The sequence below is a fragment of the Mugil cephalus genome, chromosome 17 (genome assembly GCF_022458985.1).
Source record: "Mugil cephalus isolate CIBA_MC_2020 chromosome 17, CIBA_Mcephalus_1.1, whole genome shotgun sequence".
Taxonomy (NCBI): Eukaryota; Metazoa; Chordata; class Actinopteri; order Mugiliformes; family Mugilidae; genus Mugil; species Mugil cephalus.
This window is the reverse complement of record NC_061786.1, coordinates 20,362,540-20,386,031: the sequence shown is the minus strand read 5'-3', so window position 1 is coordinate 20,386,031 and position 23,492 is coordinate 20,362,540. Positions and strand designations below refer to the sequence as shown.

Below are 23,492 nucleotides of genomic sequence, written 5' to 3'. Positions count from 1 at the left end.
CGGATGAAAATGACTTCCTGCTCCAGCTGGAGACGAGTTTTTAAAACGCAAAACTAAGTCGTCACAACGAGTCACCTTGTTCTGAGGCTTCTCTGAGTCGTACTCTCCCTCCTGCATGGCCGTCGCCATCTTGTTCATGGTTGCTATGACGATGCTGCAGGACTGTCGCAGACACTCGTAGGGGTTGGCGCCCTGGGATCCATAGATCTGATCATGAAAGCATTTAAAATAAATAAGGTGTCCAGTGTATAGGCTCAAAACTGCATCTTATCTTTAAAAAGTACAAATTACAATAAATATGTGACTAAATTACCATTCCTTTTTTTTGACCTCGATTATTTATTCTATTCACAGGTGTAGTAGACATTATAGATTTTGTCTGGGTACATTAGACTTCCTCTGATCATGCAATTTATGTTCCTCCCGTTTGTTCAGTATATTTTGCAGATTTTTTGTAGCACTAATTTATATTCCTCTTGTCTTATGATAAATGAAATGTGTGATCTTTCTAGTCGTGGTCAGGTATCAGCGTACGCACCTGTTCTCCGGCCTTGAACGCCACGTCCTCCAGTTTGACGGCCGACAGCCCCTCCTGTTCGCCCAGAGGCGACACCATCTGAGCCCCGGCCGCCGCCACCTCCTGCAGCACGGCCACCACCCAGGTCAGGTGTTTCCTGCAGTCCGACAGCGTGTCCGACACCTGCACCCCGTCGAGAAAACATCAGCAGACGGTCGATGAAAATCGTGAGACGCAGACGTTCTGTGAAAACTCTACGCGCGAGCCTGGTTGCCGTCGGTTACCTGCTGCCCGAAGCTGAGCGCCGTCGGGATGCCCGGCGCGTCCGTCCCCGGCATCCTGCGGCGGATCTTCTTGCAGAACTGCCTGATGTCGCTGCAGGACGTCTCCAGGTCCTTCAGCAGCACGGCGAGGTCGGCCTTCTCCTGACCGGCGTGCAGGAACGACCGCAGACGGCCCACCTCCACCGCCATGCAGTCCAAGGCACTCTGGGTAAACTGTACACGCAACGAACAGGGGGGGCGATGAAGCTGCAGGAATCCTCAGAGACGTTCTAGGTTTTACTTTTCATTCATTGGTACTCACTCTGATGTGATCAGCCAGCTGCATGGTGCAGTCCTCGTTCTGATCTACCAGGTGGATGCTGTACAGGTGCTGAAAAGGGACAAAACACGTCATCAAGGCAACTTTTCTTGATCTTGTGTTTGACGCAGAAGGTAATTTACTTTGACGTCGTGTTACTGCTTAATGGAAAATCACCTGGTAGTATTTGATGGCCTTAGTGAGTGGCTCCACGTTGACCGTCTCGTCCAGCTGGTCCTTGTGCAGCAGGTCGATGAGGAAATCCAGAGATCGCTCGTGGACGCTCATCTCCGGGTACAGAGAGCCAATCTTCTTGTAGACATCCACACTGCACTGAGACAGAGCTCTAACACACACACAAAAGCTCAATGTGAAGGAAACTAGTCACTTATATACAGGTTTATCTGTGATGAAGTGGGCGAAGCGTACTGCTCGTATTTGTGGAGCGTGGCCTGGAGGAGACTGAGCGAGTAGACGAGACCGCCCGCGAAGCTCATCTGCTCCCCGACGGCTCCTTTCAGGCCGGCTCGCTCCACGCAGTTTTCATTCAGGTCAAACTTCTCCTGCGCCTGTTTGCTGATCAGCTCGGCCTGAAGACACAAAAAATAAATAAATAAATAAATAAATAAAACAGCTGCAGTCTAAAAATACTCCAAGTACAACCTAACCTTCCTCACCGTGAACTGGAAATGGGATTTACCTTGCAGACGAGTCTGGGGATGAGCAGCAGCACCAGGATGCAGTCGTGGTCGCCACCGTGACGAAGGAAGGACTCGGGCATGAAAGAGGTCAGGAGAGAAACGTGTCTGTTGGCTTGACTCACCTCCATCTTCCTCAGCTCCATCTCAATAGCCTGAAAACACACACACACACACACATATACAGCATAAATCATGAACGTGTGCAGACCCTGAGTTTAAATCTGAAATTAGAACCTCGTCGTTCTGACCTTGGCGTACGCCTTCGTCTCTGCAAACTTGATCTTGAAATCAAACATCTCTGCTGGAGGCTGCTGCTGCAGCTCGGCCGAGGCTTCCTGTTGGCTGGTCAGCTCTCTGTTCACCTCCTGCAGCAAACACACACACATGCATATGATGATCAGACAACGGGCTCGATGTGCTGCACATGACGCGACACGTCTCTTCTGAACCAGTACCTGCAGGTGAGCTGTGAGCTCGCGGTACTTCTTGATGGTCTGCTGGTAGTCGGCGACCGTCTCCTGAGCGGCCTCCACTCGTTTGTCGGCCTCGCGGACTCTGGCCGCCCCCAGGTCCAACATCTCTCTGAGCTCCAGCTCCGTCTCTCTGGCGTTCTCCTGCAGCTCGTCGTTCATCTCGTTTATAGCTTCCTGCAGGATGGAGACGACGATCGACATGTACTCACTTAAGCTCTGTTCATATATATGATTAGTTTCACCTGTCATGTGATTTATTTCTTTGTTTACTGTTTGCACTTATTAAAAAAAAGGAACATTACACATAAGCCCTAGTCATTCAGATGTTACCCCCTACGTCTGTGTTTCATGTCATGCATTCACACAGGATAAACAAACTCTGTCGTTTACTCAAATTCGCGTTCGTTGTTATGGCTCTGCTACTTTCCATCTCACCCCACTGCATGTAAGAGACAGTTTTAATTACTTTGCAAATTATAATGGATGATAAAAAAATGCATTCGATACTATTTATCCCGGGGAAGAAATAACCAACGACCTGTCAGTATTTAAATCAAACCTGACTTTGCCGATAAACACATTAATGGTTGGTTTAATGATTTTATTTGTCTAAACGGTGAATGGTTCAGCGACATCTCCACTTTGTGCTGTAACATCTTTCCAAACTTTGAATTATAGCACATCCTTCATGTTTCTTAAGGGACAAGAGTTGATTTGCACTTGATTGGTTTCATCAGAGAACCTCTGTGTTACGAGAATTACGGTTCACATAATTTGTGGTGTAACTTCTACTTTGCAAATCACGGACACGGACGATTTGCATGAGATTAAAATCACAGACGACCTCCGTGATTATTACAAATTATCAGAGGTCCAAGGTAAAACTAGTCTCATGCGAACAGGGCTATAGAAAAACATGGGGTTACATCTGTGCTTCGACACACAAACGCACACAAATGCAATAAATGATGCCTCAGAATAAATTCAAATAGCCCAAAATATATTTGAATGATAATAAAAATAAAACAAAAAAAAAAAAAAAAAACAAATGTGTAAAAATCTTTACACTTTGTTTCAGTTTTCATTTAAATATAGATAATGTTGAACATGTTTCACGTAGTTGTTTTAAACTGTTAAACTCAGCACAACACCTTGATGCATGAATCATTTAGAAATGATTTAGAAATGAACCTTCTGTCTGTGTTCATATTTCATGAGGCTCATTTCCACGGGACAAATAAACTCTGGTTATGTCTCCTCTACTTTCCACTTCCACTCCCCTACGTGTCAGAGGTGATATTATATCTGTAGTTAGTTGGTGGATTTGGATTAATAATAAAAATATTCTGCAACACATCTCATCAACACATCTCATGGTTTATGCATCTAGACTTTGCACCCAAACATTTACACATTTATAACAAATCCTTCTCAATTCCTGTGTGAGAAGAGGCAGAAAAAAAAGCTGCAAACAAAACGAATCATTTTAAAAATAAAAAATGGATTCGTTTTATCACAGGATCTCTGTGCTAAGAGAAACAGGGCGAGTAATTTACCGTGTAGACGTCCTCTGAAATTATTACACAACACTAGACGTCCTTGAGTAAAACTAGTCCCGTGTGAATGGGGCTTTGGGAAGCAACTCATTATCGCTCATGCAAATTATTTCATTCATCATCTTCAGTTTGTTGGGAATAAATAGTCACAGCTGCTTCAAACACAAGCAGCATCTAATCTCAATCAACAGAAAGCGACTTCTGATTGGATCCTTGTTGAGTTAATTAATTAATTAGTGTGAAACCATGTCTGAAGTCAGTTTGAAATTAATATATATGTAACTGAGGTCAGAGTAAAATGAAGGACAATAGCAGCAAGTGATAAACACCAGAGGGCACCACAAGCATATCAATGATCCCCGTGAGTCAGCAAACAGCAGCGCTTTCATTTCCTCTGATTTCTGAACAGATTCAATGGTCCGAGCAGAACGACAACGTTTGGAGATTCATTCCTTTTCTCAGAGATTTAGACTCACCAGGTCGCTGACGGTCTCTCTCATCTCCCTGACTTTCTCCTCCAGGTCCAGGTTCCTCTCCGTCAGAGTCTCCACCATCTCCTCCGCCCCTAAAGCTGCGTCCACCTGGAACAGAAAAGAAAATCACAAATGCTTGGTGTGCATTTTTAATTTCTCCATATCTCTTTATTTGGGATCAGTACTATAAAAATTAAGCATTATGTTTGAACAGGAAGTAGTTTTTGGAAGAAAAATGTCCTCATGTGTGGACACAGGGTTTATTTCACTCCATATTATAATAAAGTTACCAATATGTAACAAAATATGTTAATTTTCATGCAAATAATGAAGTCCCAATGTCCCGAATTGAGTAATAGCTCGTTAATAAGCACGAATAAAGAAGCTTAAACTGTATATTTTGATGAGGTTTTGTACATTTTTGATCTGTTACGTGATTGGTTGTAGAATGAATCCACTGAAATGGCCGCTATCATGTTTTTACACCAACTAGTATCAAGTTAACAGGATAAAAGTTTAAATGAGGCAGAATAAGAAGCTGCCACAAGCCCTAAAACTTGACGTCCCCGTATGAGGACGCTGGGTCTCTCGTCCTCTCTAAATGTCTGACCTGCTCCTTCAGCTCGTCAATGGTCCTCTCCGCCACCTTCATCTCCTCCTGCAGTTTTTCCTTCTGTCCTCTCAGAGAGTCCAGCTCCGTGTTCTTCTTCTCCATCTGCTTCTGCAGCTTCACGTGCTCCTGCTTCTCCGACGCCGACAGGTCGCGCATCCTGACACACGGCACAAACTTTGACGCGTATCCGAAACCTTTTCTCACGACAAACCTTTTTCTGGTGCACGTTTTTCCCCCCGAGCCTCACCTGACCAGAGCTTCCTTCAGCCGACCGTTCTGCTCCTCCAGCTGTTTCACGTGGTAACTGGAGGCGGCGCCGTCCGAACCTGAAAACGAGACGAGTCCAACTTTTTAATTTATTCAATCGTCGAGTCGCCGCCAAAAGAGATGACGGCCAGTTTTTTTAATTTGACTAATAGCGCTGTGGTTGAACGCTGGCTCTGATCGATGGGAAATTAAAAAAAATAAATAAATCATTTTAACAGTCTGATCACGTTACAGTGGAGCCCTGCTTTTCTCATGAGCTACATTTTGTTTCACATATTAAGCTTATTTGAAATATTTGATCAGGTTGTGATCCTAGTTTTTTGCACTAAATCACTGCTTCTAGTCAGACCTCAGCTTTTAAGATGATTCAGTACGTTGAATCAGTCGTTTGCTGTGTTTCCATTCCCTCCTAGAAATACGCAAAAAAACTAAATATCACAATAAAACACTGGTAATGGAAACACCTACATTTCGAAAAACTAAAACGGCTAAAACACTTTTACGCTCTCATGAGGTGATTCGTATTTCACGTATTTGATGCAGGGGGTCATGTGACCGGTTTATTTTGAAGACCATTTACTCAAAGTGATGAGAATTTAAGACTTTACAAGAGTTACAGCTCATTCGCAAAACACCTTTCAATGGAAACATGTACAAAGAGTAAAAGTACTTTATCGAAATTGCAGAAATGTTGCTTTTATTTAGCTTAAAAACTGTAATGGAAACGCATTTACTGAGAGACATTGAGAAAGACGAAGCTTTTCCACAAATATCTCCACAACAACACAACGTCATCTATGATGAATAAACTGTAGAACAGCTGATCAGTGTCGCATATAAACATAGAGCTCAGGTTTGAGTAAAAACTTTTACTACTTAAACATATTGTTTAATCTCGGCTAATTTTACGTTAAGGGTCTTAAATGTTTTTGTTTGGAATTACAAATTTACATTAGATTCAACTTTATTGTCATTGCACATGTGCAGGTACAGAGCAACGAAATGCAGTTTAGCATAAATAGTGTAGTTTAACTGATCCTGCTCACATTCCCACACAAGATTCAACCTAATTTGAAACTTCTTTATCTGCTGCTGTTAGATATCACCTGGTTTCAGATCTGACAGCATCACACTCCTGTAACCTGGCTCTGATTCTGGTTCTGATTCTGGTTCTGGTTCTGGTTCTGGTCGTGCCTCAGCGTGTTCTACCTTTCTCCTCGATCTCGTGCTTGAGGATCTCCAGGTCCATGGTGAGCTCGTCCACTTTCTCCTTGAGGGAGTCGACCTCCAGCTGCAGAGACTCCGCCCTCTCCTCGGCCATCTCTTTGTCCAGCGTCGCCATCTCGATGGCGTCCGCCGTGTCCGACATCTCCTCCATGTAGTGCTCCTTCGCCTCCAGGGCTTCTTTGGCCTCCTACGCACGACATTCAGGATCACTTCATTACTATTATTTATGGTTTTTATTTTAGTCTTTATTCTCTGTTAGGCCTTGGGTGACGTGAAAGGTGCCATATAAATAGATTATTATTATTGTTATTATTTTGTACTAGGAGTCAACGAATATGAACAAGGCAGAGATATAAGAATACAAAATAAAACTAGAAGAAAGTAAAAATATACAGTCCAATTTAAATAAAGTATGTACTGTAAATAAAATATTTAGCTAAAGTGTCTTGTGTGCAAATGCAAATGTGCAACAATGTGCTTTATTTAATTTCCTTTAGACATTAATATATACGTGTATTTGTTTATTTTTTTATATATCTCATTGAATTTTCAGCCTTGTGTGACAAGAATAATGTTCTTTGGTGATTAGTCGCCATTTTCTTCTGTTAAAAAGAGTCAACTAGCAGAACAGATGTGTGAATATCTACAACTTTAGAGCCATAGCTAGAAGATTTAAAGAGTTCATGTCTGAGATCTGAGGTTTTCAGAGATTTAACTGCCTAAAACATCAGTATGATCCTTTAAAATCTATCTGCAGCTTAGCCTGAGTGCCTGATTTGAAGGACTAGTAATTAAATCTAACTATATCCACACATTTAGTTCCGTCCGTGTCAGCTTTTAAATTTAAACCGACCTAATTTGCATCATCTCTCTCTCTCGTCCGCAGCCATTTTGTGGTTGCCATGTTTGCACCACTGAGCGTCTCATACCCTCTTGGCCTCTTTGAGCTGCTTCTGCAGCTCGGCCTGCTGCTCCTGCATCTTGTTCTTCCACTCCTGCAGCTGCTCCAGCTGGATCTTGTGCTTCTCCAGCTCCTTCAGTTTGGCCTTGTCCTCCGTTCGCTTCATCTTCAGAGTCTCCAGCTTCTCCTCCAGGTCCTTCACCTGAGCTCGCAGCGCCTCCTCCTCCTGCGTGACCAAGGATGAGGTGATGAGGACAGAAGGAAAAACGCTTTAACACACATAAGGAAGCTTTAATCCTGCTCCATCTATTACTCCAGCTTTTTATTTGTGTGACGTTTCTTTAAATCGTTTCACTTTCACGATCGCTCTAGTGAATAATAACAGCAGCGGATCAGGTTTAAAGCTTCCTAAATGTGACTCACCTGTGCAGAGAAGTCAAACACATGCTTTTTAGTAGTTGCCACTTCTATAAATCTAACACCCGATTAATCCCCTTTTTTCTCTGTCACACACAAGCCAATTAAAAGTGTCACACCTTCCACGACTTATTGAAACGTTAGTGAGAGAAAACAACACTTGAGTTATCAAGCACATCACGCCACATTGCTGCTGCACCTGTGTTTCCATAGCGACGTCCTCCTGGGCCGAGGGGGGGAGTTAGAGCATGACTAAAAGTTAAAAACGGACCGAAAGACAATCGCTGACATTTAAATATAAATGAACGTGTTGAACGGGTTCAATCTACGCCCACGGTGAAGTTCACAGACATTTAGAAACTCACTGGGTCTTTAAAGGATCTGGACTCAAGACAACATCACTTCCTCTACATTTGATGATTCAATCTATTTATCTCCAGGTAAAGACTTTTTTTTCCTAGTTTTTTATTTTGCTCTTCTGGTAAAATTACAGATATATTTTTTATTTTATGAGCAATTGAAGCATCAGCATCTAATTTATAACAATAAATGTTACTCAGGTAAAATATGTGATATTGGGAGAAATGACATCACACTGGATGTGTCTCTCAACATGACAATTAATCTGCACAGTTAATCTAAATATAGTGATGTGTGCAAATCTGTGGAAGTAAAACTAATCATTCTGGTGATTCATTATCATTTCATTGATCCATCTTAACAAATAGGAGACTTTTATGGTTGAATCTGATCTTTTTATTTGTTGGTTGGTTGGATTCGATCTCAGCTTGTGTATATTTCTGATTTCTCACAGACAAATTATGAGATTATTTGAAGCTGCACTGAGAAAATATCACCTCTTGAAGTACTTTTCCTGTAAAATGCTTCTAGTTTGATAGATGAATCACAAGATTTGGTGCATTTTATTGTATTTTATTTCATTTTGAAGGTTCTCCACGTTGCCCTGTGGCTCATTTCTGACTTGAATGACGTCGATATAACCTGACAGCTGTCAAAGAGTATGTATATATAGAAGAGAAACGACAAATATATGTCACGCCTGATTTTAGCCCGAGTCTCCCTCGATCTACAGAACCACAGAACCGTGTTTCGTCCTTCTACTCCTAACCCTGTGCGCGGTGTAACCAGAGTGTGAACCTTTGACTGCTTTCCCACCTTGCTGGGGACGGGGGCCGGGGGGTTTCCGGGGGAGTGGAGGGTGGGGATGACCGGAGCGGCCAGCGGGGTCTGGGCCGGCGTGCTGGGCTCGCTGCTGCTCATCTCGCCGGCGGAGGCGGAGGCCGAGCCGGACGCCGCCCCCTTCCCCCCGGTGCCTGCAGCTCGGCTGGGCTGCTGGAGGAAATCAGGAAAATATGCGATGAAGGAAAACATAAAGTACATAAAACGTCTCACTGTTATTAGTCTCCCCTAAATGAATATGTTTAAATAAGTCTCTATATGACAAACCTCTAATCTAGTCACAGGAAGCAGAGAATACATGATGGTTTTCATCTTCCCGAGTAGATATTGTCTAAAAATTTACAACAAATGAATATTTCTAACTTTTTTCCCAATTATGAGATATGCACTCATTAGTAAAAAACACATTTTGCATCATATAAAGTGTAATTAGCAGAGACTAGCAGCTACATGGTTTATTTTATGGTGTGTTAGCTCTTCGGTTAAGCCTCTAATACAAAACTCCTACTGAAAAATGCTCAAAATTAAATGAAAACTCTAATTAAAGTTACAAAGCATTTGATATCTGGGAATGTAATGCAGTTAATTTAATAAACAACCTGATAAACATGTGGAAAAACGTGTGTGCAGAGAAAATGAAGAGAAAGTTCTAACGTATAAAGTCTTGAATGAGGTGAAAGTAATAGGAAGTAAAAGCCCTGAGGATGTTGCAGACTGGGCTCACCTTTGGCCTTCTGGCCGTGGTCTGAGGAAGGAAAAGAGGAGGAGAGGAAGCAGGAAAAGGGGGAAGGAGGGAAGGAAAGAAACATCCAGGGTTAGAGATTCAAGGCCAAGTTCATATGAAACGGAAGAATCACAAAGAAAAACGATGAAATGGGCGAATGATGCTGACACGGCTTTTCTGAAAACCCTGTTTTAGTTCTCATCCTCGTCTTCTACTTTATAATATTTCTCATTCTCTAATCATGTCTCCTGCCCTCGCCGGTCTCCAGGGCCTCATCTCTTCCTCCCACGAGACCAAAAAAAAAAAAAACAACATGAACGCTGTGTCTGGTACGACCGCCGTGACCCTCAATGACGCTTTGTGTCCCGATCGGCTTCATCTCAGATCTGAGATCTGCTGCTTTCGTGAAAGTAAAAGCTCTGAGACAAGGAGAGGACGAGTTCCTCTAAAACAGACCTGAGGTTTTTAACATTTTTAACCAAAAACTTCAAGTATTATCAGATAAACTTGAGAAATTGAGGATTTCTGACAGAATACTTAGTAAAAAGTTGAGATAATCACGATATTTAAATAAATTTTACAGCTCGGACGAAGTAAACACTAAAAATTTGATTGATCGCTTCGGTTAAATTTGACTAAATTCAAACTTTGTTTAGTTTGAAGAGTCCACAATATGTTTCACTGTTTTACTACATTATAATCTCATTATGGCAAAACGTGTATTTGAAACTTTATTTTTGACTTTTACAGTCATATTTGGGATTGTTTTCATTATCAAACAACTGGAAAATTATTTTCTATTTATATATATATTTTTTTTATCCATTATGAGTCTATGGACTTTTTTTTTTTTCTTCAAATTCAAATTCAGTCCAGAAAAATTCAAAAGATATTAAATTATTAATGAAAAGGAAAAGTAAATGTTAAACTTTTTTGCATTTTTCATTTAACACTTATCTGTTTCTGAGTATAAAGTGTAAAATAATCTCCCAGTATTAAGAAGGATAAACTGTTTTAATCCAAGTAAATGTTCATAACTCATTAATTAACTAAAGGAAACTTTGCTCTTCGTGTTGGTTAACTCCGTTCCTGCTTCTGAATTATTGTATAAACCAATTTTCAAAAAGTTGTGGACTCTAGTTTAGCATTTAATTAATTAATAACGTGATTAATCCATTTAAAAATAGCACATTTACTCATAATTAGTGCTACATACATTACATAAATAACTGACTGTCCAACCCAGGTCTGTGCAGATTCTCTCACATAAAACGATCTTCTACCTTTGACCCCCCCCACCCCCCCACGACTAGTTATCGGTCTTTATCGGATCAGAGTCGGACCGTCGGGCAGAAATTAGCCCGAGCTAACAGCTGTACCAAATCAGAGCTGACAGCACCTCTTGAACCAGGACAAGCTGTACTGAAAGCACATCTGCAGCCGAGAGAGAGTGAAACTGTCACCGTGATGGAGCCAAAGAAAAAACCCATAAACTACACACACACACACAATCACACACACACACACACACACGAACAGAAGCGTGGAAATAAATTCTGCAAAAAAAAAAAAAAAGTAATTAAATGAACCAAAGAAGCTGCAGATACACTTCAAAATATCAATAAAAGGTCGAAAAGCGGAAACTTGTAAGCGTGACCTCTACGACAGCTCTGCCAACGCAACAAAATGACGACAACATCATCATCATCATCATCATCATCATCATCCCAACACATAACGAGGATCATATGGAGTTCTGTACCTTCCGGGGTGCAGGAGTCTGTCTCATCATATTTGCAAGAGAAGAAGAGGAAGAAGAGGAAGAAGAAGAAGACACAACCACAACACAGTCACCGAGAAATACACAAACACACAGAGAGGACGGCGTTGAGGCAGACGGGCAGAGATCCACAGGGATCCACAGAGATCCACAGAGATCCACAGGGATCAAGCTGAAGCCCAAACAGTCAGACGGGGAAGCTGCAGTGGTGCAAATGGCCGCGGCGATTTATTCCCAGGCTCCCCCCTCCTTCCTTCCCTCCTTCCCTCCGTCCCTCCGTCCGTCCCTTCCTCCCTCTGTCGTCCTCCTTTTTGTCCTCTTTCTCGGCTCCTCTCATAATCCACCCTCCGGAGCCCTCGGTCGCTGCCTCCCCTCTTTTGCTTTCGGCTCCGATTAAGACTCTGACATCTCGCTGCCGCCGCTGCTGCTGCCGCCGCCGCTGCCGCCAGCCTCCGACCCGATACTGTTGCCTTCCACCGAGAGGAGACGCCTCTCCCCCACTTAACCTCCCTCCTCCTCCCTCCTGTGTCATATCTCCCCCCTCCTCCTCCTCCTCCTCCTCTCTCCTCCTCACTCTGCTCATTGTGATTTGTCAGCCCAGCCAATGCCCTGCGCTTGCATTACATCACTGTGTAGCCTCCTCCCTGCCTCCCTGCCTCCCTCCCTCCCTCCCTCCCTGCTTCTCACCCACTCATCACCACCTCCACCACAAGCAGACGGGGAAGGGGGAGAGGGGGAGGGAGGGAGGGAGGGACGGGTGAGACGGTGTGTGAAGCAGTGATTGGGGACAGAAACAGGGGATGTGAGACGGACGAGGTGAAAATGAGCAGCGAGCCTGATGCAAGCCTCTCCTGTCGCCTAGCAACGCTGGCCGATCCTCCAATGGGCTCATTGAAACGAGGCAGACAAAAACAAAAGAGGGGCCTGCACCTGATCTGCATTAATAATTATTTTAAAAAAAAAAAAAAAAAAAAAATTTCACACAGCTTTGTCTGTTTATGTCACGTGTTATTTTTTTTTTTCTCCCGAAGCAGGAAAACGTCTCCACACGTCGTCGACGTCTACGAAGATGAATCATTCTCAGAAGTTCTTTATTTTAACTACAAAAAAACGAAACGGGAGCGTCCTCCACCTGTAGACGTCCTCCGTCACAACCACTCGTTGATGTGGACTCAGAGACAGAAGCAGATTTTAGAGGCTGGCTCCTACTGAACCGCCACAACATTATGACCACTGACAGGAGAAGTAAATGTTGATCAGCTTGTGACAATTCAACGTTCTGCTGGGAAACTTTTGGATCCGTGGATGTTACTTAGACATGTAGCCCCCACCTAGACCAGACCAGACCAGATACCCTCCCCCCCACCCCCACCCCCATAGCAACACCCCAGCAGGATACAGCCTGATGCACAAAACCGGTTTAGGAACAACTAAACAAACATTAAGAAGAACATGGTGTTGATCCGGCCTCCAAATTCACTAGATCCCAAACTAACCAAGTACCTGTGGGTATTTATTTACCAAATCCCAGGAAGCTTCAATTAACTTTAACAAAGCACATTACACAGCACACTGTATTCAGGAATCATTGATTAAAATAAATAAATAAATAAAATGATGTGTATATGTTTAGGTTGAGGAGGACGATTGCTCTTTAGTTTCACTCTTCTTGTTAAATTTATTCTAGTTTAATTCGCTCCAGTCTCAGTTATAATAAGTTATAAAGTAATAGCTGCTATTGACTCATCTATCTGTAAATACACTGATCCATATTTCTCTTTATTAATACTGTATTATAGTTATGTCTTGAAAAGAATCTGACATCTGTCTGAGACTATCACGGCTGAGATCATTCTAATTGCATTAAAACAACGTGATATTTTAATATAAAGTGATTTAACGTGTCACTTGATTCCATCTGAGCAGCTATAGTTATATATCGTCCTCTCCTCCCTCTAATCTCCATCTCGGCCCGAGCAGCTCAGCGGGAGGAGAGAAGGGACGTAAGAGGATTAATCAGTGGGGAAACTCTGATTAGCTGTGAGCTTTGAACCCAAAAATACTTTCACGTCTCAGACAAAAACACGAGCAGAAGTCGAAGGAGACGACTCTATTGTTTCCGTTTGACAGGATCCGATTGTGAGTATTTAAGAAAAAAAATATAAATATATATATATAAGATTCAACCGGGCGAAAGGAAACCAGCTCGTGAGTATCCATTACAGAGCAGCCGAGGCAAATCTGTCCTATTGAAATATTAAAGAGCTTTCTCTGCAGCTAAGTGCTGCTCTGAGAGGGAGGAGAGAAGTGATGAAGGATGATGGGACGGGGGGAGATGGATCAGATTCCTGCTTTCCCAGCACACGGGGAGGATCGCTGGGGGGGGGGGTAGAATTACTGCCCAGGAAGCTTTAACTGTGCATCAGCTGGTCCTGGAGGTGCAACACGGCTAAATTTGATAAAGACGTGATTCTCGGTTATGTGGGTGTCAGCAGCAACGAGACGTATTAAAGAGGACAAAGACATTTCAGCCTCACTTTCCTATTTATTCTTATTAAATATGTTCTTATTAGAGTTAAATTAATATGTAAAATAGCCCCAGTTCTCAGGTAAATAGATCTAAGATGTAAATCGATGCATCCATAAAATTATTACCTACGTACCTGCCTACCTACTAAGCCATCTATCTATCATCCATCTACTTACCTACGTATCAATGCATCCACCTACCTACCTACCAACCAATCCATCCATCCATCCATCCATCCATCCATCTACCTACATACCTACCTACCTATCAATGCATCCATCTACCTACCAACCAATCCATCTATCTATCATCCATCTACCTACTTATCTATCAATGCATCCATCTATCCACCTACCTACCTATCAATCCATCCATCCATCCATCTACCTATCTACGTATCAATGCATCCACCTACCTACCTACCTACCTACCTACCTACCTACCTACCTACCTACCAATCCATCCATCCATCCATCCATCCATCCATCCATCCATCCATCCATCCACCTATCTATCCATCCATCCACCTACCTACCTACCTACCTACCTACCAATCCATCCATCCATCCATCCATCCATCCATCCATCTACCTACCTACCTACCAACCAATCCATCCATCTATCATCCATCTACCTACTTATCTATCAATGCATCCACCTACCTACCTACCTACCTACCTACCTACCTTACTTCCTCCCAACCAATCCATCCATCCACCCCTCATCCATCCATCTACCTGCCTAACAATCCATCCATATACCTACCTACCTACCAATCCATCCATCCGTCCATCTAACTACCAACGTACCTACCTACCTACCTACTTACCTACCTACCTATGTATCAATGCATCCACCTACCTACCTACCGACCTACCTACCTACCTACCTACCTACCTACCTACGTATCAATGCATCCATCTACCTACCAACCAATCCATCCATCTATCATCCACCTACCTACCTACCTACCTACCTACCTATCAATGCTTCCATCTACCTTCCTACCTACCTACCAATCCATCCATCCATCCATCCATCTACCTATCTATCAATCCATCCATTTACCTACCAACGTACCTACCTACCTACTTACCTACCTACCTACGTATCAATGCATCCATCCACCTTCCTACCTACCTACCTACCTACCTACCTATCAATACATCCATCTATCATCCATCTTCCTGCTGAGACCTTCATCTAAGGGAAAGTAGGTGAATTAATCTATTTTCCGTATAAATATAAATATAAATATAAATATAAATATACATATTTGTGTCTTGTCTGTAAATCTGACGCAGGTATGATCCTGAAGCCTCGGCTCCATCCAGACCGCATGACTGAACATTTAAGGTTTATGACATTCAGAGCCCGACCCGCAGCACGGAGACAATAAAGCAGAACCGAGCCGACAGGAAATCAATGCTCTGCAGGCGGGAGGGCGGCCGGTTTCACCTCACTCACATTCTGACATTTTGTAGACGGAGCAGCAGAGGAACGCCGGCGCGTATGACTGAGCCGAGGACGACGGTTAAAGAGGATGCACCTTTAACACACACAATATTTACTCGTTTCTGTCTCATTATTTTAGGCATTTAGATTCACGTCCCCCGTACAGCATGAGCAGGAAGGACACGAGACACATGGTCAAGAGACGACGCTCGGGAAGTTCCCAGTCGATCCAAAAATGTTTTTTAACCAACAGCAGAGGTAAATGTTATTTATTTTATCTCATTTATAGCAACAGAAGAGAGATGGAGAGATAAGATGAGAGTAAAACCATAAAATGTCCTGCAGCTCACATTTAGTTTTGTTATCATTTATCTGTTTGCTTATGAGATTAACCAATTAAGATTTATGGGATAAAGCCAGACTGATGCTCTAATTACAAGATACACTGGATCCATCCAATTAGTATATTTTGCACCAGTCGGGTTCTAGACACAAGACAGTTTTTGATTCTTGGTACAATTTACAAAGATTTCTAAAACTATCTTGTTTTTTTATTCATTTAAAATTAAATCTACAAGAATAAATTGTGTAAAATACTTTGAAAAGGGCACTGAAAAAAACTATTAAAAGATAAGTAATCTTAATACTTGCTAAATTCGATGATAAACTTGATAAACTCTAACTTAAAATGACACCCTTCACAACTTCACGTTCACCAATCAGCCACAACATTACAACCACCCACAAGTGAAGTGGGTAAAACCTGGCCTCTGGCACAGATGTGGATGTTACTTTGATATCTAATGCAGCATATCAGCCATAATAACACTGGTAATATTGTCACTGCAGTTTGGTTTGATTCAACTTAAAGAGACGAAACTTCCTTCTATCTAGCTGTGATCACTTAAACTGGAGGCAGATTCATGAGTCTGGCAGAAATATTCCAATAATCAGATCATTAGCCTTAGTTGTCAGTCTCCATCTCCTGCAAATTAAAATTTCATTCCCCCATCTTCATCTTTTTTAATCTATTTCCCTGGGATGAAGTGGAAACACAAGCACGGAGGAGCAAAAGGAAATCAAGGATTATTCCGGTGAAGACAGAATTGATCTTTTTCAGCCTCAAACAAAAACAAACAGAGATCCTCCTCTGTGCGTTCTGACTCTTTTCTACCAGAAACAGCATCAACTTTTCCAACAATCTAAACAACACTAGCAGCAGCCTTCTGCTCCAACAACAATCCTGTCTCTGATTCACCACCTTTAATATTTCAATACCACAACGAGAGCTGCAGGTTTGGAGATGCTCTGACCCTCTGTGAGTGATTTAGACGTTGCAGTTTGTCAAAGTCGCCTCCACCTGCTTCTAACATCAACTTTAAGTCAACGATACGTTGACTTGGTGACTGATATATATGAACCCAGCCACTGACAGATAACCAGACAATCATTCCTGTAACTGGTGATGATGACCGGATGGCTGAGAGCTGATGAAACATGCTTAAATGTGCACATGTGACAGAGCACGGTGAGGTGACAGAGCTCAGGTGAATATGACGGACTCATCATCATCATCCTCCTCTTTATCTGCTGAATCTCACTCATACATCGGCACAGAGACGAGGGACAGCATTGTGGCGAGCTGCCAGGAATCATGGGTAAATGAGGGGTGAGGCCCGGTTGCCATGCAGCAGCGGAGGGGGGGGTGGGGGGAGCCAGCTGAGAGCCATGGTTACCACGGTTACTACAGTCATCATCATCATCATCATCATCATCATCATGAGAACATTACCACAGTACCGAGGTTAGAGAAACATGCAGCACCTTTTTGGGCTTCACTCCTCGCTGCGTGGTCAAAGGAGGGAGGAGGGAGGAAAGGAAGGAGGGAAGGAGGGAAGGAGGGAGGAAGGGTGAAGGTTAAAGGTGAAGAGTTTGTGTCAGTGGCATGCTGTGACGTGACCGGAGCTGTAGTGATTTACACAAACACACACACACACACACACACACACACACACACACACACATCTCTCCTGCATAGTAGAAGAAGTCCACCGAAAAAATCCTAAACTTTTCATAAATGCGACATTTTATGGTTCAGTATTTTTTGCTTATATTGTTTAACCAATTCTAGCACATATGAAACCTTTATTAATCATAAAATGTAAAAATTAAAATCTAAAATACCTTTTAGCTTCAGCTTGTGTTTATAAAAGTCAAGAATTACTTTCGCTCTATTTCTGGTCAGAAATAATATAATAATATAATGTAATGCTTCATTGATATAAAGATTATAAAACTCAAGGCGAGCTGGATACTTATTTGGTTTTGAAAAAATCACGACTGTGGTGACTCAGCACCTAGTTTCTTTTCTAAAGGTGAGATTCATCTAAAAAGAAAATGATAAAGACTCATATAAAATGCTGTGATTTAACTAATGTCGGCTAAAACTCAAACACGCACACAATAAATCTTCACTGCTATAATTTGTCCAGGTTTGCAGGAACACTGTCTCCACATTTTCGGTATCTATTAAAATTCTGTGGCCTCAACTAAATCTCTGCAATATAAAGTAACATTTTTAAACTTATTCATTTTGCATCTTGTCAGGAAATTTAAATTTAAAACACAGCCTTTCACAAAAGAACGTCTTTCCATTTCATACCAGAGTATTTGTGAGGAATCAGCGCCCTCTGTTGGTTTTAGAAGAAAACATTCCTCTAGGATTTGGTTTGGCATCAAAGGTAAATTAACAATTGAAGATTATAAAACTAAACATTATCTATACTACAATAAGCAGAAAGAAATCTTCATTTTAATAGTTTATAGTTTTAATACTTTTTTATTTTTAATATTTAAACTAAGAAGAAGACATTTTCTATTTCGGTAAACTTACATTGTTAAGAATTATTTGATATAAATAAAAAATGTTAATCTCAATAATGAGGAGATATTTACATATAGTTTATATTCAGTAATTTTCAAAAAATATTCCCGGATTTGGAGGAAGATATTCAAGTGTAATTAAGAACACGGGGGATGCAAATTTTCTCTCTTTTCTCTCTGTATAAATAAGAGCTTCCATGCACGGTTTATATTTATGTGTATTTATATTATATGAACAATAACATGCACCAGGAAAAGGCTTTTATCAGCTGCACATTTGACAAAACGTCTACTGAGCAAAATAATAGTCACTTCCACACACACTCACTAACCATACATGTTGAATCACATGGAAACAGCAGAGCACAGGTTATATATGTGAGCATGTGTGAGTGTGCAGGTATGTGCAAGTGTGTTCATGTGTGTGCATGCGTGTTCAGGTGTGTGCAGGTGTGTTCAGGTGTGTTCATGTGTGTGCAGGTGTGTGCATGTGTGTGCAGGTGTGTTCATGTGTGTGCATGTGTGTGCAGGTGTGTGCAGGTGTGTGCCTCCACATCAGCTTCCTGCAGGAGAACTTTGAGTCTCGGAGCAGCGTTATTGAACTCACCAGTTTGGCAGATTTGGGCGTTTCCAGGATGTCTGAAGAGATAAAGAGAGAAACAAACAAAGTGTGAGACACGTTCTTGAACTATTAGCGGGACTTTTATCACTTTACGAGGTATAAAGTCCTGCAGTAGATCCGGGAGCAAGCGGAGCAAAAAAAGTCAACATGATTTATTGGCTTTTCACCAGATGGTCAACACTGATGTCGGAGGAAACCTCCATGAACTCCCCCGAGGAAAGACACAAACACTCTTTTATCTTCTGTGTTTCTGTGCCTCTATCGTAGCTTTTACATGAATCTCCTGATTAATTCATTAATACAAGCACCCGGACATTTTAACATTTCTGTTTTCAGAAGCCAGTATTAAAAGCTTCTGATGAACATGAAGAGAAGAATGTGCATCTTTATAGATCCCTGTAATAAACAGTGATGCCAGTAACGTGCTACTGTTTCCAAACCAGTAATCAGATTAAAACTACTTTCCCAAGTTACTGTGCGTTACTATTTTTCCCATTTTCCTGAATAAAAACATATATTTTTGCATCGCAGGAAGTGACAAGTCATGTTTTCAGCATTAAGATAAGTCACAGCGTCACCAACGTAAACAACTAGAAACACGGCCGCTATTTTGAGTTTGTGTCGGCTAAACACAATAATATTAAGGTTTGCTGGGATCAAAAGACTCTGACGCAAAACCAGTAAGTTGGGGAGAGTTAAAGAAGTTGGTCGTATGTTTTGAGGAATATTTTATAAAAAAAAAAAACATTTTAATTACATTTTAACTTTAAATCTAACTTAGTTACTTTTAAAATCAAGTAATCAGTAAAGTAACTAAGGAGAAATCAGTAATCGTATTAGTTTTTCAAGGTAACCGTGGCAACAAGGGTAATAAATGCATCAGTCAAGCTTCGTATCTTATGCACAGAGAAAGTTTCTTTCATAGGTCTTTCACACGAATCCAACATATTTTAGTAAAGGGATATGGGACAGCTTAATATTGAATGTAAAATAATATAAACAGCAATAGTTTAATATATAACACATATAGTAGGTAGGGGGTCCCTACTTAATCTCTCCATCAGTTGGTCCTTGGTCTGAAAAAGGATGAAGGCCGCTGGTTTAGACCTTAATCTAATAGTGAATTTGTAGTTGGACTTGAGAAGGACCGTTCACGAGTAATCTCGGAAAGAATAACGGTATAAACCTTCACTGTCTGGATATGAAAGAGGGTCAATAATTCTTTTACAATGTATATCTTTAGTTAACTGACATTATTTTGTGTATTTTTCCCTAAATTCTTATCAAAAAAAGAAAGAATAAAATCAGATAACATCAATGTCTAAGTAACATCCACACAGGTCCAGGTCCAAACGTTTCCCAGCAGAACGTTGAGTTATCATGACAGCGGTTTTAATGTTGTGGCTGATGTATATGTCTTAAAACTAGACAAGATTACAGCTTTGGAACCGAATACAGCGACTGTGACACCGTGAGATAGATTTTTAATCACTCCCAAGAATAAATGCAGATTTTTTATCTTTCAGACTGTCATGAAAGACGACTGATGAGTTTACACTCATGGTTTCTCCTTGACAATTAAATCTGCCTCCTCACGTTCTGTTTCCTTTCCTGTAAAATTAACATGTTTCCTGCTTCCTATCAAAATCACTCCATTCTCAATATTGACGTCACCTCTCTCTCTCGTACTCTCTTCCTCTGATTCTTGGTAAATCTGTCCCCATCTCCCAGACGTCTCCTCCTCCTCCTAACTTCCTCTGCTACTGCTTCACCACCACCAGCGTCTAGACTCATATCCTGATCTGCCTTCGTCGTCTGCTCTTTGGAAATATGTGTCCAATCAAAATATAAATGTACTTTCTCATGCCTGAATATTGATGAATATGAATATTCATTTTTATGCTGTATTCCAGTATTTAGACAATCTGGAGGAAGAAAATATACAAAATGAGGATTCATTTCTTTGTTAATGAAAGTTTCCCACATGTTCTACTGCTACACGTCTTAATTCTGGTGCAGAGCTGCATTTTTATTTTTCCCTGCGTCACTGCTTTAATTTGAAAAAGAAACATCTCGTTGCCAGGAAACGTAGGCCTCCATCTCAATCAAAAAATAAATTAACAAATAAAATAAAAAATACATTCCTAATGCGCCGCCACTTAAAACTTCATCTCTGTGAGCTAACCAGTCAATGCTACGCTAAGTGCAATGCATCAACTAACACCCCCCTTTTCTCTTATTTGATGCAGCAGCAGCAGCAGCAGCAGTGAGGCGTAACCATGGAAACGCAATCCAGCTCCATCCTCTAAAACGAGGTAAAACATAGTACTGACCAGGTGTTAAAAGCTCTTTATATTTTATTTATTTATTTATTTTTTTGAATCTCTGAGTCAGGAACAAGCAGCGTGCAAAGCGGGATTCGAACCCACGACCCTGGAGGAGACACGGCCCCTGTAATCGGATAAGTACCGATCAGCACATTTATATTTTATCTCTTTAGCTGACACATTACACCACCTTGCTCAATGGCATGCATACGCCCACCCACCCACCAAAATATAAGGTACACTAGTGAATGCATTCTTATGTAACAGTCAAGCAATAAATTCTCCTCCTTTCAATTTACAGTTTACGCTGAAACGGTGTCAGAAAGTCAAGTGTTTCTGTTATTTAGCCTAACATTAACTAAAACGAGGCTGTGAAAATAATAGAAACACAATAAAATTATTAAAATTTGTTATTTCAAACTAAAGCTTGACCATTAGAACCTCCTAAGATTTAGTGCTCGGACTTTCGCTAGTGTCCCTAATGAAGTGGAAGTTAAGTCTCATTGATCATGAGTTCACGTCATCCTCTGTTAAAGGGAAGAAAAGCAGATGTTCTGTGTCTCCTCTGACAGGTGAGGACAGCGAAGACGTACTCGTGTTTTTCCTTCCTGATCACTGACGGCGTCCTGTAAATACGACCTGATCCTTTACCTCGTTTGGGAACCTTGCCGGTGCCGGGCTCAGGTGTCTCCGGGGACGTGGTGTCGGCGCCGTCGTCCACCAGCTGGATCTGAATCAGAGACACAGACACAGACACAGAGGAAGAGTTAGTCATCCGACACACAGCCGGGCATCTTTTATCTAAAAAAAAATGAATCCTGCTTCGTTATTGATGTTCATGTGAGTTTTTTTTTTTAAATCACACGTCTCCATAGCAACCTGTACAACTGCACTGCGGGGACAGCGAGGGTCAGACAGATTGTCTTTTACGAGAAGCAGGAGACATAATGAAGGGGATTAGTAACACAACACCTGATCAATACAAAGGCCGAGAGCTGAGTTTTCTGTTGCAATCCATGAAATATATTTTAACTTTTCACTACATTACTTTTTGAGGCTTTAATAGACGTCAAAATAATCAAAATCATTTTTAATGACCGCGTTAAAGGATGATTGATTCGTCTGGATGAAGCAAACACTAAACAGCATCTTTCCATTTTAACTTTAGTAGTTTGATCACATTTAACAGTTAGAAATCGTCTGATTATACCAGAGGAATTCAGCAGGATGCAAAAAGCCTTGAGATAAACTGTTTCTACAGCTGCTATTTAAGTGTTAGAGCATTAAAAATCTGATGCAGTGACACGACGGTCGCGAAGATGGATGAGAAAATACAATTCACCGCCTGGTGATTATAGTGAAAGAGTGTGCAGCTGCTGAACAGCCGTCTGTTGTTCTGCCAAAACATTTATAGAATGAGTCACTAAAAATCTGCTCCAGATGTAAAAAAAAAAAGATAAAACTTATAAATAAGAGAAAATCACTTTAGTAGCTCCAGCATGAGGCATATAAGACTCACTGCCAGTTCATTAGGTACACTGTAATGTAACAGCCCTGCACCAAATCTTAGCTCCATGAAGGTTAAGACATTGAGCATTTCACAAAGATGAGTTTAGAGCAGGGGTGTCAAACATAAGGCCCGGGGGCCAAAACCGGCCCGCCAGAGGGTCCAATCAGGCCCGTGGGATGAATTTGCAAAAATTACACCGAAGATATTAGCTGAAAATTTTAGACGAAATAAGAAATTTCACAGTTGTTCATTACATGTAGCTGTACTTTTTTGCACTAAAGCAAAGGGAAACATTTGGAGTTGTCGTTGTTTACCAGGTAATAAGCTATTGGGTAACTGGCCCGGCTTCCTTGAGGTCAAATTGGGCTGTATGTGGCCCCTGAACTAAAATGAGTTTGACACGCCTGGTTTAGAGCTTGGAGTTTGTGATTTGTAGAAGTATTGCACTCGTCAGTGAGTTACGTTAAATAACAAAAACAAATCCTCCAAAATGATCATACAGCTGAATCATGAAGCTTAAATCTAGTGCAGGACTGTCAGGACTCACTAGTGTACCTAATGTTTTGTCAAGTGAGCGTATGAAGACGGACGCCATGACAACGAAACAAAAGTGAAGCTGAAGCATGCAGAGCTCCCCCTGGTGGCTGCATTTAGCTCATGAATAAACCCACTTTGCATTAGCGGCTTTAATGTCAGAAAAGCTAAAAAGTAGCATCTAAAATGACCGATTATCA

The 23,492-nt window shown here is 41.4% G+C and overlaps 1 protein-coding gene across 14 annotated transcripts in view; it reads right to left on the bottom strand.

Annotated features, from left to right (window-relative positions):
- dctn1b (dynactin 1b) overlaps positions 1-23,492 on the bottom strand; it is a 39,789-nt gene that overhangs the window by 6,179 nt on the left and 10,118 nt on the right. For 3 of the 14 annotated variants that reach the window (XM_047610550.1, XM_047610543.1, XM_047610541.1), the window contains exons 3-23: positions 21,900-21,978; positions 18,907-18,938; positions 17,217-17,261; positions 11,414-11,431; positions 9,652-9,672; positions 8,904-9,080; positions 7,927-7,950; positions 7,339-7,536; positions 6,392-6,596; positions 5,163-5,241; positions 4,913-5,072; positions 4,306-4,410; positions 2,256-2,447; positions 2,049-2,165; positions 1,800-1,952; positions 1,529-1,689; positions 1,277-1,445; positions 1,103-1,171; positions 802-1,014; positions 539-700; positions 76-207 (exon numbers count right to left, since the gene is read on the bottom strand). In XM_047610550.1, the coding sequence (XP_047466506.1) occupies positions 76-207; positions 539-700; positions 802-1,014; positions 1,103-1,171; positions 1,277-1,445; positions 1,529-1,689; positions 1,800-1,952; positions 2,049-2,165; positions 2,256-2,447; positions 4,306-4,410; positions 4,913-5,072; positions 5,163-5,241; positions 6,392-6,596; positions 7,339-7,536; positions 7,927-7,950; positions 8,904-9,080; positions 9,652-9,672; positions 11,414-11,431; positions 17,217-17,261; positions 18,907-18,938; positions 21,900-21,978 (2,511 nt within the window). The remainder of the gene's footprint in view (positions 1-75; positions 208-538; positions 701-801; positions 1,015-1,102; positions 1,172-1,276; positions 1,446-1,528; positions 1,690-1,799; positions 1,953-2,048; positions 2,166-2,255; positions 2,448-4,305; positions 4,411-4,912; positions 5,073-5,162; positions 5,242-6,391; positions 6,597-7,338; positions 7,537-7,926; positions 7,951-8,903; positions 9,081-9,651; positions 9,673-11,413; positions 11,432-17,216; positions 17,262-18,906; positions 18,939-21,899; positions 21,979-23,492) is intronic. The other 11 variants (XM_047610542.1, XM_047610547.1, XM_047610545.1 and 8 more) reach the window with 11 other exon arrangements.